This window comes from Protopterus annectens, chromosome 3.part0 (genome assembly GCF_019279795.1).
Source record: "Protopterus annectens isolate FY-2018-M chromosome 3.part0, PAN1.0, whole genome shotgun sequence".
Taxonomy (NCBI): Eukaryota; Metazoa; Chordata; order Ceratodontiformes; family Protopteridae; genus Protopterus; species Protopterus annectens.
The window spans coordinates 1,940,532,807-1,940,551,829 of record NC_056731.1 but is presented as its reverse complement, the minus strand read 5'-3'; the positions used below and the strand labels follow the sequence as shown (position 1 = coordinate 1,940,551,829).

The following is a 19,023-nucleotide window of genomic DNA, read 5'->3' as shown; positions in this document are numbered from 1 at the left end:
CTTTATTTTTTTGAGTTCGCAAGTCATAAATATATTGATGGCCCAAAGTTGAAATAGATATGTAAAAAGCTGGTGTTACTGGGTCTTTCTCGTCTTTGTTGATGACTGAAATTATGCTCACTTTTTAGAATCTAGTGGCCATCTTTGTCTTCATCATCTTAATTTTGTATGCCATGTGTGGATCCACTCCCCCCCTCCTCTGTCATCGGCATGTCTAGTGGCAGTCCGCCTGTGTCCTTGCATGTATTCTTTGGTAATTTTTTAATTAATACTTGTATGCCCCTTCAAGGCATCAGCTTAATTAATTTCCAAAGCTGAACACAGTAGCTTGTGCAGAAATTAAGCTGCACTTTCCTTGCGTGCATCTGTCTGCACATACGTGTTGGTTATGTTTTCAGAAATGTACAACTACTAAAATTTTGAAAAGCACCTAAATATTTGTTGGATGAGTTCGCATATTTTAACCTGATTTGCAGGACCCCCACCCCATCTGATGAATTTATGTTTTTTCTTTAGCCCTTATCTGCTTCTTCCAGAGGGCTAGAAAGCCTTGTAAAGCTGTAGAGTTTTCGAGGTCTTGCACCATAAAGACCATCTCCCCTGTCTTGGAAAGCCATCAGGTCTCCCATTGTTTTCATTAGATTCTCCCTCACATTACTTAGGAGTCTGTATACTCTAGTTGTAGTAAACCTAGAATGACCACAAATGCAGTTCAGAGCTATAAACTGGACCAGCCTATCTGAGTTTCAGCAGTGTGATACATTCCTTGCCAACAGTAGAGCAAGCTCTTTCTTAGGTCCCTCTGTTGAAGGAGGAGAAGAAAGCCAGTCCGAATGTAAATAGGGATAAAGCACGGACTATGGCAGGCACATCTGGCTTTTGAAGGACCTGGCATGGAAAATAGGAGTGCCTGTCCTGGGATATAATACTGAAGATGGCCATGTGCTGTAGTAGTCCTTAAAAAGACACTTAAGAGTTTGAGAGTTTGATCTGCATCCATCATTTGCTTTCTCATAGCCATCTGCCTCCCAGTCAGGTCAGCTCTTACAGCTCTGTGCAGCCAGTGTCTCTCTCGATGCCATGTATGGTTTCTCAGACATTCTGTACAAGAAATCAGATTTGTTGCTGGGATAAGCCTTGGCTGCAGTTGGTTTGTATTTTCAATAATAAATAAAATAATTTTTGCTAATTTCTGAGGGTATCTCCAAGGTACTCTTATCCATAAGGGACCTTGGGACTACTTTACTATTTCCACATATGCTTTCCCTCTATCTTGTCTAATTACCAAGTTTCTTCACTCTGTCAAAATGTGTAAAACCCAAGTTAATTGGTATAGCTTCTTTGTGATCCTGAAGTATTTCTTTCTTCTACTGTGGCATCATCTTCTGGGACAGCTTCTCTCCCCTAACAGGTTTAGAACCTTACTTACCCACATGTCTGGCAGACTTCACCTGGGACTTCATTCCCTTTGAATATCTATTTTTTTCCAAATTACTTAGAAGTTCAGGAACCCTTGTTACCTATATCTTTATTTCTGATTAGAGACTTGATGCTGAAAAGACTTAAAAAGTAAATGCATTCTTTTTCACTTGGACCGATTTACTGTTCCTGTAGTTCTTGACAAGTTACAGATGCTTGACTTATGATGATGATTCTTTTATTTAAATAATATTGAAGACCTGTCCCATCAGGTACTGACTGTTTCTTTGGCTTCTTTGAAAGCCTTGTTTTATATTCCATATCTGAAAACTGTACTTTGTATCAGAAAAGTTAACACTTCTGCCTTTTGACCTGGCATATGGCAGTATACGTTGGTATATCTTAGTAGACCCTTTTGACCACTTTGTCAGCTAGAAAGCATCAGAGCAGACATTGTTGATTCTGATCTTTTCTACAGTGTGTGCCAATGAGAGCTAATCTCTCAATTCATTTTGAGGGTATCTGTTGAAACGAGTTTGAATTGGACTGTTAAATCACTTGTCTTTCCCCAAATAAAATGAATTAAATAAAATTGGATATTTAATATGTTGCATGAATATGCAGAGGCAGTTAAGATTTTAATAAAATCCATAAGAAATATACTCCACTTTTTTATTCTCGTAGACAAACTTGTTTCCAAATTAACTGTATCAAAATGGCTTTCTGGTTTATTCATTTCTTTTATTAGAAATGCAGCAAACTTTAACCGTGTGAACCCAGAGCAGATGCTGCTAGACTGGTAGCTACCTGTCCATCATTCTTTAGGAATGTGCTTGGATAATATCTGTATAGGTGACATGTGAGCATAGCTGTAAGCTGGTTGTGATCTCCAGGTTCAGGTTATCATCATCCTTCATAGCTGCAGAAGTTTTGGTTTATGCTTCCACGAAGAGCTGCCTAAGAGAATAAGTGTGGACTCTGTCCTCAAGGTGAAGATGGAATTTCCAATTACTTATTTGAAAGTTGCCTGTATACTATAACAATCAGTTTGTGTTGGGAGATGTTCTTCGTGTTTCACTGTTGCAGTCATCACATTTGGGTTATCCCTGCCAGGGTAGCCCTCTGCCGGCCCAAATACCAGAGAATTAGTATTTTTGCGTCTGTTGCTGTTGCTTGAAGACTGACTTCAGGTCATCAGTAGTATAAAGTAAGGCAGCCAGCGCCATTACATCAGTATTTCTTGGCATGGAGCCAGAAGTAGAAGCAGTTTGCATGAGTGCTTGTAAGCTGCTACTTGGGTTTCATCTACTGAATTGAAGTTTGTCTTCTAAAGTTAAGTACCCCATTGTGTTTTCTTTTTTCTTTCACTAACCGAAGTCAAAGTTAATTGTCTCACCTGTGGAAAACAAATACCACACCGAGACTTCCACTCTTACTGCGTCACTTGTTTAGGCCCAGACCACGACATCCCTCATTGTCGCTTCTATGCTTTGTTCAGTGCCAGAACTATCCATTGTTGGGCCCTTATTGTAGCCAGATATTTTTGCTTACAGTCCTTGAATTCTTATATGGCTTCGGTAAGCCATCTGACAGCAGATCTTCAGAAAAAACGTAAAGATAAAGACCGAGACAGACCGCACAGGTCCAAACCTACCAACGACGCTTCTGTTAAGCTAGTTGTCAGTTCTCCAGTACTCAGTGGGGTGCAGCCCCTGATGCCCGCTTCTGTTGATTTGCAGGCTGCTACCTAGACCCTTTCTGAATCCGGTATGCTGTAAAACTCTTCTTTGACTAAGGATCCTGTGGTCGACTCACCTGCTTCCAAGGAAGTCCTTCGCACTTCCGAATCTCGACACAAGCCAGCATCTTCTTTCGCGTCTACCGTTCTTTCTAAAACTACTGAGTTTCTTAGGCCCAGGGTACGAACTGCACCCAAGAAACCGATGACCCACTCCCAGGCGTCTGCTACCTTGCCTTAGTCTCATATCTCAAAATGGCGGTAGACCTTATGTTAATCAGGGGAGGCCCAGCTACCCCCTCCAAAAGGAAGAGATCTGTCCCCTGTAGTTTTATCTGATCAAGAGTCAGATGAATCGGATGCATCTGAATATGAAGACATGCAACCCCTCTCCACTTATGAGGATTCCATTCCTTCAGCCTCTCCCCCAGAGCATTTTTCCTTTGGGGAAGCCCTGCATTCCTTAAGGGAGCATTTCCAATGGGAATGTCAAGACTACCCTCAGTCTAAAAAGAGACTTGGGGAATTCCTAGATATTCCACAACACAGACTGTTAGCCATTCCCCCAGTCCTGGATTTTGTGGAGGATGTTTTCCTTGAATCCAGCTTGACTCCTGACGCCCTTCCACCTGCTGCCAGAAAACCAGACAGGTGCTATAGAGTCCCTGACTCCCACAAATATCTTTTTAAAAATCCTACCTCTGACCCTGAGGTCATTTCTCAAGGGTCACAAGGGATTAAAGCAACCTCTGCTAAAAATCCCACCCCAGCATTGGACAGATGGGGTAAAAAAAGTATACACTTCAGCTACTCTTGCTATCAGGCAACATACCTTGGAACTCCTCAAACAAAAAATGTCTTTCTTTCCTGCTTGGGCAGAACCTAAAGACATACAATATTTAATGCATTTTGCAAATCAAGTAACTTAACACACCTTGCACTGTGGTTTTGATGCCCTAGAAACTTCTTGCAGGGCAGCAGTCACTGGATCTGTCATTAGAAGGCATGCATGGCTTAAGGAACAGCCCCTGCCAGACCACGTCAAATCTTAATTGTTGGATGCCCCCTTGCACAGAGGTAACTTATTTGGCACTAAGGCAGAAGAGGTCTTAAAAAAGATGAAAGAAAGAGCAAAATCTGAGGATTTCTTGCAGGTCTAGGGCCCTAGGTTCGGCAGGCATTGTCCCTCCAAGCACTGGTACTTTCCTGCTCCCAGTAAACCAGCCCAGGTGAGGCCCCGTTGAAGCAGACCCCCCCCCCCCGGAATGCAGATGTCTAAGCAGTGGACTACCTCTACTTCAAAACCAGGGATTTCTAAGCCACCCCCTTATGGTAAGAACTCACAATGACTCACCTCCTCCACCCCCTCCCTCTGCCACCTTCACTTACACCTAGGAGGAAAACTCTTCTTTCATTCAAGCACCTGGACCACCATTACCAAGGACCACTGGGTTCTGAACGTAGTGTCTCAGGGATACAGGTTTTCCCTCCACACCCTTCCAACCCTAATAGGGTTCCCAGATCTACCACGAAATCAGTGGGCAGAGGCTCAAAAGCAAATCCTTTCCCTGCTCTCTTTGAGGGCAATAGTGCACGTTCCTACACAACAGATATGCCAAGGTTTTTACTGCAGACTGTTTCTGGTGCCCAGAAAAGAGGGCACCTGACGCCCCATCCTTTGTCTATCCATTCTAAACACCTTTCTTTTGATCCCAAAATTCAAAATGCTCACCCTACAGCAGCCTGCTACCCTTGCTCTCCAATGATGCTTACCTAGCCACCCTAGATCTAAAAGAAGCCTACCTCCACATTCCTATCATGAAATCATGCAAGAAATATCTTTACTTCAGGGCAGGATCTCAGCACTTTCAGTTCTCTGCGCTTCCCTTTGGCTTATCTACTGCTCCCAGAGTTTTCACAAAATGTCTGGCTCCGGCCATTGCCTATTGCAGACAAAGAAATATTCAGATTTACCCATACTTAGATGACTGCCTTATTCAGGCAGACAACCAGGAAACGCTGCTCAAGCACCTGGCCTTTGTAAAGACCCTACTAACCTCCCTAGGGTACACAATCAAAAGAAATGCAGACAGACAGGTGCCCACACAAAGGATAATATTCTTGAGAGCAAGTCTGGACACAGCATCCCAGATGGCATACCTTACTCCAGAGAAACAAATTTTCCTGACAGCCTGCTTCTCTCAACTAGCCACTTGGCCCCAGTTAATGGCAAGGAAAGTCCTGCAAGCTGTGGGGTTCATGGTATCTTGCATACTTCTCATTCCATATGCCAGAGTGCATATGAGGAAACTTCAATGGCACCTAAAGAGCCTTTGGTGCCAGCACTCTCAGGACATGGAATCTCTTCTACCTATAATTTCTTGCCTCAGAGAAGATTTTCTTTGGTGAGTAGCAGAATGCTCCCTTAACAAGGGAATGCCTTTCTCCCCACCCTCCGCCGCCCAGACTCTCACCACAGATGCATCAGACTACGCTTGTGATGCCCATCTGGACAATCAGGTGCGTACAAAGCCATTGGAGCCCACAGCAAATCCCGCTGCACATCAGTCAAAAAGAGATGATGGCTGGTGCAGTACACCTTGATAGCTTTCAAGACACTTTTCTCTCCGGGGGGGGGGGGGGGGGGGCTCCTGTTCGAAACAGACAACACCACTGTGATGTGGTACATCAAGCAGGGAGGGACTCACTCCTACTCTCTCTGCTGGGTGACACAGCCTCTGCCATGCAATTTCACCTGTTAGCACAATTCCTACCAGGTTCTCTAAACTCTCTAGCATACCAATTAAGCAGAAATCTTCTGGACCCATACGAGTGGCAACTCAACAGAAGTACCTTCACCCTAATAACTCAGAAAGGGGGAACCCCGAAGGTCGACCTCTTTGCCTCCCACACCAACCATCAGCTCAGCAAATTCTGCACCAGAGAGCATCACTTCATGGCTTGGAAAGTGGATGCCCTTTCCTTCACCTGAGTCAATCTGTCGGTCTATGCCTTTCCTCCCCTCCTTCTCATCCCCTGGGTACTCCTCAAAATAAGGGAGGAAAAACCAAGGACCATTTCTCCAGACTGGCCCCAGCAGCACTAGTACCCCTTGTTGCGCAGCCTCCCCCTGCCCCCCCCCCCGGCATCTTCCTCAGATCCCAAACCTCCTGACCCATAGGGAAGGGGAATTCATGCATACCCCATTGCAGACTCTCAATTTGGCAGCCTGGCTTATTCCCTAACCCCTAACCAATCTGCCAACCTCAGCAAACAGGTTCTTGATCTTATCCGTGAGGCCAGACGTCCTAGCACCATAAAGCCTTATGCTGACAAATGTGAGAGGTTCTGCACCTGGATCCAAGCTAAGGGAGCCAATACGGCACAGCTCTCCCTCCCTCCCTTTCATACTGGTTTACTTAGCTGATCTACTACACAGTGGCCTCTTTCTCCTCTATAAAAATTTATGAGACTGCTATTTCTGCTCATTTTCCCACTGAGCAGCCCCCTTTTTCTCACACCCTTTTATCAAACAGTTACTTAATGGGGCTAGCAACTTGAGGCCACCCAGAAGAGCACCGACACCAGCTTGGGACCTTAACTTTTGTTTTGGAAAAGCTCACTCTGCCACCTTCGAACCAGCTTCTTCTGCAGAGCTAAAATTTCTGTCCTGGAAAACAGCATTCCTTCTGGCTATCACTTCTCTGAGCTGCAAGCACTCATGGCTGTGGAATCCTTCATCTTCCATGCAGACAGGGTATCCCTCAGAACTAACCCATCCTTTATGCCCAAAGTGGTTTCCAGTCTGGCTCTCAACCAATCCATTCATTTGCCCACCTTTTTCCCCAGTCCCCAGAAAAAGGGGGAAGGATTCTTCACTCCCTAGATGTGCACAGACGGCTCAGATTCTATCTTGATAGGACGAAATCCTTCAGAAAGTCCTATCCATTGCTGGTTAACTTTGCTACAGGGGCACAAGACAAAGCCATCTCCAACCCATTTGAAAATGGATAGCACACTGCATCCATTTCTTTTGTAAGCATCATCGAAAGCCTCCCCCCAAGGGGGTCAGGACACACTCCACAAGAGCAGTCTTCACCTCTGCAGTTTTCCTCGGAGGAATCCCCACCAGGGACATCATGGAGGCTGCCACCTGGACATCTGTTCACACCTTTACCAAGCATTATCACCTGCCTCTTCTTCAAATCCAGGGCACGGTTTTCCTCTGCAGTCTTGCAGGGCATCCTAGACAGCCTGTAGTTGCATTGACTGCCTCCACTCTTTTCCTCAGTTTTTGGAATCAACCCAAATGTGATGACTGCAACAGTGAAACATGAAGAACATAGTACAGTTGTGTATACTTATCATAAATGTAGAAGTTCCTACTTGGCTCCTGACAGATTAGGGCAAGGAAAAACTGATGTAAGGTGTCGGCTGCCTTACTTTATACTACTGACGACCTGACGTCAGTCTTCAGGCGACAGCAACCGACACGGAAATACTAAGTCTCTGGTATTCGGGCAGGCCGAGTGCTGCCCTGGCAGGGATAACCCAAATGTGATGACTGCAACAGTGAATAAACTTCAACATCTCCATTTATGGTAAGTGTACACAACTGTACTTTCCATCTGCATCACCAGACCCACCTTACTTACTCCCACACCTCCTCAGCCCAAAAGGGTATTGGAAGGTTTCAGTTTGATATGTTTAGCTTGTTTCTAAATAATGGTACTCGTTGTTCCTCATTAGCATATTATACAGAGATCTGGAGCAGGGATCTGATTCGTCCAGTGTTGGTTAAGTTGGTGGGACTGTGTAGCCTAGAAAAGTTGTGCATGCTGGACTGAAAAGTCCTGCCAGCTGTAGTCCTTAGCGTTAGGAACATGGAAGTGCGGACAGATTTATTGGTGTGCTTCAGTACATAATTTTTGTGTGTTACATTGTAGAATGCAGCTCTTCAATGTACAATTGCTGTTACAGATTGACTCTTAACTTTGGTTGCTCTAGATGCAGTGGTTTTGTGCAGTAAGTATAATTGCACTTTTGTCTTGAAGTAGGTTATCCAGCAGGCATTTAACACATCTAAATAACATGCAGCAGTTTTATTGTTTGTACTGTTTGCTCTTATCCAGGTATAGACATTTTCCATTGTCTTCAACACTGGTGAGTGTAATTAATGACCACCTGTTAAGGTTTTCTTTGTATTTTTTTTTTTTATCCTTTGGTAAGAATTTCAAATATTACTTTTTTCTGTTGCAGATGAATGGGTAAGACCTGTAATGAAGAAGGATAAACAAGTTCTGGTACACTATGGGTACTTTCCTGAGAGGTAAAGTATCACATGATATGTGCAGTTAATAATGGCGCAAAACAACTTCAGAAAATGCTATTCTTTAGTTGTTAATGAGAAACATAACCCTAGATTTGCCCTTCTGAGGAAACGCGCACACACACACACACACACTCACTCTCTCTCTAGATGACCTCCGTCTGCCATTGTATTTTAATTATAGAACAGGAAAAGAAAATGTTTCTCATTTGTGAAATGGTCTGCATTCCTTGTGTGATTGCTTTTCCTGGATGAACAAGGAGCATATGAACAGTTAGTGTATGTCCATTAAAAGCCCATTTTTCCTTTCAGCTCACTCTCTTTTGTAGTGTGACTACTCTGATTTTGTGTATGTGGATAGGCATGTTTTTTTTTAATTTGAGTATGTACTGTGGGAAGAAATGGTGAACATTTACTTTGAATGTTTTATTTAGTCTGTAACTGTTGGCAGTTTCTTTTCCACTGTCCCCAAGTTCACAAAGTTTAGAATGTTTTCATGTTCCCACATACACCTGTATTTGTTCCATTTTCTCTTGTGCAACCAGAGCTCCTTAGTACTGCCAGACTTTTGTGACCTAACACAAGAGGAGGAGTTTGTAGAACAGACAGTCCTCAAGAACCTTGGGTTGGGATTATTTTAGTTCCCTATTAATCTGGATTCCCTCTTGTGTTACATCTACTCTGCAGACAACTAGAAAACGGAGTACCCGGGCTTCTTGCCTGGTTAAGTGGAAAAGGTAGTCAGTCTTGTCAGCAAATGACCATATAGAACCAACTACTGTATAATGCTGCTAGATCTAAAGTACCTCATTGAACTTTGTGAGAGCAGTTTAACTCATGCATCATTTTAAGTAGTACCTTCAGCTGTTTACAGCCTGCCTGCCAGTGGTTGCTGTCTTGACATCCATCGAACAGTCAGTCCTTGAATGGAGCCCTCCTTAATGTCTTGTAGGACCCCTGTCTTTTTTCTTTGTGACTTCAGATTCATGATAGACTTGACTGTACATCCTTTTGAGCAAGAGAGCTCAACAGTATTTGATTGTTTTGATAAGCGCTCCCTCCTTCCCCAGTGCATGTTGACTTTTGACTCCTAATGGTCTTAAGCTCATAACTTATACTCATACTTATACTTAACCCACTGGTAGGAACCCCTACAATGAGGGTGAGCTCCAGCAAGTGTTCCATTACAGAGGTAGTCTTAGAGGTGGTTTGTGTCCTTACTGGTATCTACAGTTCATGGCAGAGCAGATATTTATTTAGACTCTGCCCCTTCTGTTATGCTTGATGTGGACGTCTGCATCATAAGGGGGCCTACTGTGCCTTGCTGGTGCAGGTATATGCTGCCACATACATGCTAATAAAGACTGCTGTCACTAGTTCGATGGTGCCAAGCATATGTAGTTCTATTTTGTGAAAGCCTTCACATGATTATATATTCCACCCCCCAGGATGGGTGAGCTGAAGTCTGAAGCTCTTTCCCATCCTACCCAGCTGTCTCAGCTCCTGAGATGCTCTGTGAATTCAGGCCTTCTTTGTATGCCACAGAGCTGAACTACTTTGAAACATTAAAATTTCTTTCATAGTAGAACTTTTTCATAGTGACTTGACTTTTGCATGAAAAATCTCAAGCTTCAAACGTTGGTGTAGAAGAAATTACACAGTCTTTTAGTAAGCACACGGTAGCTTCCTGAATTAAACTCCTTTCGTAGCGAAAGTGTAGGTAGCTTTAGATTTGGCTTTAACTCAGTTCTTTGAACACAAAAATGTAATCCACAGATCAAGTTATACTTGATATGCAGATGATAAACCATTACAGTGAAGGGACAAATTAATTTAAATAGACTGATCCGTTTCATTTTTGTTAGAAAAATGGAGAAAACCTGTATCTAACCAAACTGTAAATGGCTAGCTCATGATGATACCTGCTATGATCACACAGAGAAGAAATTAGAAGGGCTGGTCAGAGCTGATTTCATAAGAACAGCTGCAACACGTTTAGAAAGTTTTTCAACCCAGAGTATTATTGTGACAGCAACCAGGATTAACATCATACCTTTTGAAACACTGCAGGATACATGCACTAAGAAGCAGGGCAGGTCTTTCTGTGGTCTTGCATAGTATGTTGTAACCTTCTTGGATAGGTGGCCAGGGCTGCAACATTAGTAGCAAAAACTACTTTAGTATGCATTCTTGGTGTAATACAGCAGTGATTTTTTTATGATGAATGTAGTATAGTTGTGAACGTATTGCATAGGCATTTGAGTAATTACATCATTGTTGCAATATAGGCTTTTATTCACCAGTCTCCTAATTGGGCATTCTCTTCCCTTTGATGGGTCACTTGGCCTCGCCAGCCTTGAAGAAGGAGATGGAACTGAAGAGTCAGCCCTTTTGCTATTTTCAGAACTCTCATCCTTTCTTCAGGGGGAGGGGGTGCAAAGGCAGCTGTAAATTTTTATTATTATTAATCTCAAGTTCTACAGACTCCAGTTGCAAATTAATTCTGATTCCAAATGTGCCCAAAGCTGTGGAAGTCGGGCTGTCCCATAGGACATGCACTTGCAGCTTAATTTGTCTGCAGCAGTGATCCTAGTGTAAGAAATTTTGAAGTTACAGTAAGTGTGCCCACACAACTCTATCCATTATGTCTATCAGTCAATGTTTAATCAGTTTAGTCAGTGTCTATCAGTAAATGTTTTCTTTAAAATGAAAATTTGGTTGGTGATTGTTAGACTGAGGGTTTTTATTTTAAAGTAGTTTTTAGGATAAGGTAGAATAAAAAGCCAGAAAATAGTCAGACTTGTGTTTTTATGTATGCACTTAGTTTCAGGGAAAGACAGTTTAGTAGAAAGGCAAAGATAACCTTGCTGGCTAAGCAGAAGATGTGCAAAAATAACCTTTCTCAGTGGAAAGCTACAGAATGTTCCTTTCTCAAGGGTACGATTGTGTGCATTTGCAATGGAATGCTAGATAAAGAGTAGATGGGCAAGGTGAGGCACACGCAAGACAAGGCTTTTAAAACCAAGGCTAAAGCCATGTGTGAAACATTACAGGGTTTTGGTGGTGTTAGGAAATATTTCAGGCATGAGCAGTTGAGTCATTTAAGTTAGTTTTTGGACTGATATGCCAAAGGTCTTTGCAGTACAGCCATTTAAGCCGGAGTACCAAAGTCACGTCAAATATCCAGCATTATTCAGGAGGAAAAGACTGATGTTATGTTGTCCTATCCCACCTCCATTATTACGTGTGGGTTTGGAGACAATCCTCTGCTCCGACTTGGCCGCTTAGAAAGCCTGAAAACTTCTGATTGGCTCGTGGCTAAGAGGTATCCCATGGTGCATGCACACATTCCCCAGATCTCGTTTGCCGCATCTTCAGTCAGGAGCTTCTTTTGGTTGGCCGTGGCTAAATTATTTAGTTCTTTATTATTAATACTTATTAGGTGTTTTTGGCTTCGTGTGAAGTGTTTTTCTGATTACTGACAGCTTTATTGTGATACCGATTTGTGTCTGTTAACCGGATTTGACTTATTACTACTTAAACAATTTCTTGGGCCTGTTGACCTTTTGTGTGTGGTTCCCATGAGTGTGTGCTTTTAGACTAGACCATTTAACTTAGAGGTGCTAGTTGTTTCCCTTTTTCCTTTGCATTAGGTTCGTTTAAGTTAGAGAACCTAGTAAAATCACTTTTTATGTTTTGTTGTGAGTGTAAGAGCTAGATCTGTTTAAGTTGGAGGATCTAGTTCCTCTCTTGTTGTGTGTGTGTGTTGTTTTTTTCTCTGCTGCCATTATGTCCAAAGAACATAGAGCATAAACAGTCAGAGTTTAAAAAGTGTACTAAATGTTCGCAAAAAATGTCCATCATTGATGGACATAGCGTCTGTGTGTACTGTTTAGGGGCCATACATCTTCAAGAAACTTGTCTCTTTTGTCATTCCTTTAGCCCTAGAGTGCTCCAGGAATGGAAGAATAAGCTGATCCTAAAAGGCATGTTAAAACCTTCCTTCGAGGAAGACCTAGCCAGTTCTTCCTCCTCTGCTAGGTCGCAGTCTTCTAGAAAGGATAAGGGCAAGACCTCTAAAAGGCCTTCTCCATCCTCAGCTTCTGTCTCTGAACCTCCACAGAAGTTACCAAAATCGGAGTTGGCCTTTGTCTCTTTGGCTCCACTGTCTTCGGAGCCGATTGAGTTTCTGGACACGGATCTTGAGTTTCTGGACACGGATCTTGCAGTATCGGCACCAAGTGCTTCTGTGCGATCACTAGCAGTCCTCTTCAAAGCTGGTCTACAGACATTCCACCGGTCTCCCCTACTCTAAAATCACCTATATTGCAGAGAGCGAGGTCTCCCACACTGTTCTCCAGATCCTCCAGGAGCTTATCTGAAGAAGACATCAGGAGAGTGGTGCTCAGACTTCTTAAGACGTCGGTCTTGCCAAAATTATTATCTGCTCCGACCATTTCTGTCTCAGAGCTGACTCCTGCTACCGATCCTGCTCTTTTTCCTCCTCCAACCCAGATTGGGCCATTGGAGCCGATGCTGCCGGTGCCAACTATAGTGGTGTCCTCTGCTCCAGCACCCTGTGTGGTTGTCTCGGAGCCGAGCACAGCTCCGACACTATCGGCGCCATCCGAAGTGTCTATGGTCCGAAGCTCTTCGGTTGGGCCCGAGGGGGACACTTGGAACTGAACCTCTTCGGTGCAGAGTCTTTGGTGCGTCGGCCTGAGTGAGCTCGGACCCTACATCGTTCTCGGAGCGGATTCCTTTGGAGCCATCGGTACCTACGCTCTCCTTGGAGCTGGGGCGTCGTTTGGAGCCGGAGGAATCTGTCTTCGTGAGGATGAGGAGTATGTTGGATAGTACATCCGCACCACGTAGGAGTGCCGATGAGATACTCCCTCAAGCACCGACTACGGTCTCAGCATCCTCTCTCCCCCGGGATGGTAGAGACTCACAGCCTCAGGACCCCCATTTGGGTGACCCCCGATCTTCCGAGACCTCCCCAGAAGACCCCACTGACGAGCCCCCTCGGGAAGAGATCGTGTAAGAGGAAGCATGTAGACTTTCCTGATGAGTCTGTCTCATCTGACACTGATCTTGAGTCTGAGGGGTCCCCTAAGTCGTGTTCTGAAGATGTCTCCTTTGCAGACATTTTGGAGATCCTCAGGCAGAGAGGCGGCTGGCCCACCATTAACCCGTACGATGAGGAGTCAGTGTACCTGAAGGCTTTTGGGTCTCAACCCTCAGCTTCATGGGTGTCTCCTCCATTTGACGAATTACTGGATCTTGTGCGCCAGAAAGCATGGCAGACTCCTGATGCCGTGGAACCAGTCCCCAGGAGGCTGAATACATTTCTTTCTGCCCCTAAAGACAAAGAATTTTTATCCAAGGATTAATCTGTTGATGCCATTGTGGTGGTGGCGGCCACTAAGAAGGAGCTAGCAGAGACTTCTTTCCATCTACCTAATAAAGAATCCCAAACGATGGATAGGTACGGGAAGCTTATCTTCTTTTCATCGGCTTTTAAACTCTGATCGATGAACTATCTATCACATTTTACTAAACTTCAGAGATCTCTCCTAAAGTAGTTAGGAGATGCTCTTCAGGGTACCTCTACTGAAGCAGTTCCATCTACAGTGTCGGCTCAGTTGGCTACTCTCATATCTATTGTTAACTCCTCCATGCGGCTGATTTCATACGCAGCTGATGGTGTGAGTAGGGCATCGGGTTCAAGAGTCTCCTTAAGGAGACATTCCTGGATGAGTCTGTGCAACTTTGCTGAGCCTTTCAAGTCTACATTCACCAATGCTCCTGTGGATGGATCCTCTTTTTGGACCCAAGGTGAAAGATACCCTCACCAGGTGTGAGTAGGAAGGAAAGACTCTCTCTGCCATGGGAGTCCATTTTACCGTTCCTTCTAGACCTTACCCTAAAGGTCAGAAGAGTGGCAAAATGTGGTTGAAGAAATCAGAGACCTTTCCAGGACACACAGGGTGATTTCTCCTTCAGAGGCAGGGGAGGAGGAAGTAATGGTAGACGTCGCCCTAGAGGCAGGGGAGGCCCACAAAATCAGGGTGGCTGTGATTCCTTTCGTGACCACCCCTATCAGCATTCCTGATGTGGAACCCGACTGTGCGTCTCTGGAGCCGGTTGGTTGTCGCCTGTCCTTGTACCCAGAAGCCTGGTTAAATCTCACTCGCGACAAGTGGGTACAAGACGTTATCACCAGACGTTACACTATCCTTTTCCCTTACCACGCTCTCCCAAAAGGATCCCAGATTTACCACCCAATCACAGAGATCAAACTGCTATAGAGATATAAAAGATGCTATTAAAAAGAGTCATCCAAAAGGTCCCAACAGACCAGACAGGATTCGGAACATACTCCAGGTTCTTTTTAGTTCCAAAAAGAACAGGGGACTGGAGACCCATCCTAGACCTCAGCAGGTTAAACGAGTGTGTAAAGAAGTCCAAGTTCCGAATGGTCACTCTACAATCCATACTCCCTCTGTTAGGGAGAGAGAGCTGGATGTGCTCAATAGATTTCTAGGATGCCTACTACCACATAATGATGGACAAAGCATCAAGGAGCTACCCACGCTTCCGGCTGGGAGCCAATCATTACCAGTTTTGGGCACTGCCCTTTGGTCTCACCACAGCCCCCCGGGTGTTCACCAAGTGCATGGCAGTAGTCACAGCTCATTTGAGGCATCAGGGAATCCAAGTCTTTCCATACCTGGACGACTGGCTCCTGACTGCCACCACTAGGCATCACCTAGTTCAATTGAGAGATTCCACAATCAAGCTCTGTTCCCAGTTGGGAATCTCGATAAACTGGGAAAAATCCTCTACTTTGCCCACTCCGGCTATAACTTTTATAGGAGCAAACATAGACACGGTCGATAGGACAGTCAGACTACCTACAGACAGAATACAGAATCTTGTGCAACAAATTTACAGGATACTTCCCCTTCGAAGAGTCAAAGCGAAGGTGGTGTTGTAGCTTCTCGGAACTATGGCGTCGACCATAACCTTGGTACTTTTAGCAAGACTACATATGAGGATGCTCCAATGGCTTCTGTCATCCCAGTGGTCTTTTCAGCAGTTGCCTCTACATAATCAGATTCTGATTACAGATTCTTGCAAAAAGGACGTACGCTGGTGGATTCAACCAGGTCATCTTACCACAGGGACTCCCTTTGTACCGCACCAACCCGTTGCCACTGTGACCATGGATGCCTTTCATATAGGGTGGGGGGGCATTATCTTGGCAGGACTGTCCAAGGCACATGGCAAGAGCAGGAGGCCCATCTGCATATCAGTGTATAGATGAGGTGCTTCTAGCGTTGTAAGCACTTCACGACTTTCTCCCTCTAGGGACGATAGCTATCTAGACCGACAACATATCGGTGGTCTGGTATCTAAACAAACAAGGGGGGCCAGATCATACCCCTTATGTCGAGAGTTTTTGCCAGTTTGGAATTGGGCGATTTCTTCCCAACGCTTTCTCATTGCAATGCATATCCCGGGGACTTCCAACGTGATAGCGGACAAGCTAAGCAGGGGCTATATGGTTACCTCACGAATGGTCCTTGAATCAGAAAATAGCCAGTATGATCTTCCACAAGTGGGGACAACCCTGCTTCGACCTCTTAGCCAACCCCATCAACACCAAATGCAGCACCTTTCTCTCTCTCATCCCCCCTCCGGGGGAGTCTCCAAGAGATGCACTAGTCCATGATTGGCCCCCGGGACTCCTTTATGCTTTTCCTCCTTTTCCACTCATCCCCAAGGTCATACGGAAAGCAATGTTGTTGGGAAGCAAGTTGATTCTCATCACTCCTTACTGTCCTTGTCAGATTTGTTTCCCTTTTCTCGGGCCTCACCTATTAGACTATCCATGGACTCTGGACCCAGTGCCAGACCTCCTGACACACATCAGGTTCTCTTCACCCCAGTCTCCATCCTCTCAAACTGACAGCATGGCGGCTCCAGTTCCGTCACTAGTCAGGCTTCATGATCCGTCTCCAGTTGTAACTCCATATTATTACCTCTTCTCACAAGCCTTCGACTAGAAAATTTTATCACAGTAAATGGAAGAGATTGTCTATATGGGCACACAACAAAGAAGTTGATCCATTTACATTACTATTGTTCTAGAGTTTCTTTCAGAACTCTTTCACCAGGGTTCAACGGTTGCTACACTCTGAGTTCAGCTAGCAGCAATATCTAATTTTTATGTGGGGATTAATGATTCCAATCTTATGTCTCACAAACTGTGCAAATCTTTTCTTAGGGGTTCCATGATGTTAAGATCTCTTGTGCAAGACCCCATTCCTCCTTGGGATCTGAATCTAGTCCTGTCTAGACTTAATCTGCCACCTTTTGAACCAGCCCATAGTTCTCAGTTGAAGTTCCTGTCTTGGAAGACTCTTTTTTTTTTCTGGTGGCAATAACCTCAGCCAGATGAGTTTCTGAATTACAGGCCTTGTCAGTTAAACCTCCATATTTAATTTTTCACAAAGACAGGGTCTCTTCCCGGACCAATCCTTCTTTTATTCCCAAAGTCTGTTCTCAATTTCACTTAAACCAAACAATTGAATTGCCAGTGTTCTTCCCTAATCACTTCAGTAAAGCAGAGTATACATTCCACCAATTGGATGTGCATAGGCAACTGTGTTTCTATATCCACAGGACCAAAGGATTTAGAAAATCAGAACAGCTGTTTTCTTTTGCTGAGGCGAGAATGGGCTTGCCAGTTTCCAAGGTTACACTATTGAACTGGATCTCTAGTTGTATTTCCTTTATTTATAGTTCTCAGGGAAAGGAGTTACCCTTTAAAGTTAAAGCGCATTCTACCAGGTCCTTTTCTACTTCTGCCGCTTTCCAAGCCAGGACACCTATTGATAATATATTTGCAGCAGCATCATGGGCTACCCCTTATACCTTCATTTCCCATTATAAATTGGATTTAACTTCCAGGGGTAGAGCCTCGTTTGGTTCCACGGTACTCGGCAGTATTTTCCAGTGAGCCACCCATTCAAGATGCTAGGAACGCTGTCCCACACGTAATAATGGAGGGGAGATAGGACTACATAACATAAAGAAGTTATGTACTCTCCATAACGTTCCATGTATGTAGTCCATCTCGCCGAACATTATTACGAACCCACCCACCAGCCCCCTTCCTGGAGGATCTGGAAACAGTTTTTCCTTTTCTACAGTGGTTTATACCACAAGGGCGCTTTTATTACAGTTTATTCTTCCGGACCTTTGTCCTTTTTCCTGTCTTATCCTAATAGACTAGTAGCCGGCAAGATCTGGGGAATGTGCTCGTGCACTATGGGATACCTATTAGCCACAGGCCAATCTGAAGTTTTCAGGCTTTCTAAGCGGCCGAGTCAGAGCCGAGGATCGGCTCCCAACCCACGTAATAATGCTCTGCGAGATGGATTACATACATGGAACTTTATGCTGAGTACATAACTTCTTTTTTTTATTTGATATTATTATGGAGAATCAGAATATACATGCAGAACCTTTGGATATATTTATCAGCACTGTAATCCAACATTCCAGAATATTATGTTCGGATATTGTTGATCTTCACTGTACATAATAAAGCATTCTTAACCGAACTATTGTTTGCAAATGTAATTGTGTAAGGTATAAGAAAACTTGGCTCATAAAGGAGACTGCCACCTGTTCAGCACAAGTTTGGGTAATTAACAGATAAAGATATTCATTCCAATCTTATTCCAGTTAATTTCAGTATGCTACAGTCTTGTCATTTCTTTCAATGGTGAGGCTACCATTGATGGGGGGGGGGGGACAGCAGTTAAAAGTCCTAAAACTCCATAGCAACCTTATCAGTAGTCAGATTACATGTGTTCTACACAATGTACTTCTGGGCAAAGTAAAAGCAGTCTCCGGCACTTTTTTCCAGTCTCTCAGTAACTACAGCAGAAGGAATGTTCTTAGTGTTTCACTGTTGCAGTCATCACACTTGGGTTATCTGCCTGCAGCCCTCAGTTAGCCTGAATACCAGAGTCTTGGGTCAGGTAGTCAGGGGTATAAAACATGCAGCCAGTGCCATTACATCAGCTTTTTTTGCCGCTTGGGAGCTCGACACAGAAGCAGTTCTCAAGTGTCGGTCGGCCGCTACCTGAAATTTTTGTTTTTTGAGTTTCAAACCTAAAGTCTTCTAAAGCTAAGTACCCCATTGGGGATCCTTTTTTCTTGCTCTAACCGATGTCAGAAAAATTAACAATGGTCTTGCCTGTGGAAAGCAAATAGCTCACAGAGATTTTCATTCTTACTGCGTCACGTGTTTAGGCCCAGACCACGAAGTTCCTCGCTGTCGGTTTTGTGCCTTAATGCTTTAACTATTCGTCGTTGGGCTATCTTTGTCACTAAATTCTTTTGCTCTTGTTCTCCGTATTCCGAAATGGCTTCGATAAGCCATCCGACTACCAGTCTTCTGAAAAAACGTAAGGATAAAGACAGAGACAGACGGCATAGGTCTAAAAGTGCAGATGAC

General features: G+C 44.2%; 1 protein-coding gene across 1 annotated transcript in view; it reads left to right on the top strand.

Moving 5' to 3' along the window:
• Window positions 1–19,023, top strand: part of SMARCC1 (SWI/SNF related, matrix associated, actin dependent regulator of chromatin subfamily c member 1) — a 1,897,600-nt gene that overhangs the window by 481,600 nt on the left and 1,396,977 nt on the right. Inside the window, exon 6 of the mRNA XM_044066067.1 lies at window positions 8,417–8,486. Coding sequence (XP_043922002.1) covers window positions 8,417–8,486 — 70 coding nt within the window. The remainder of the gene's footprint in view (window positions 1–8,416; window positions 8,487–19,023) is intronic.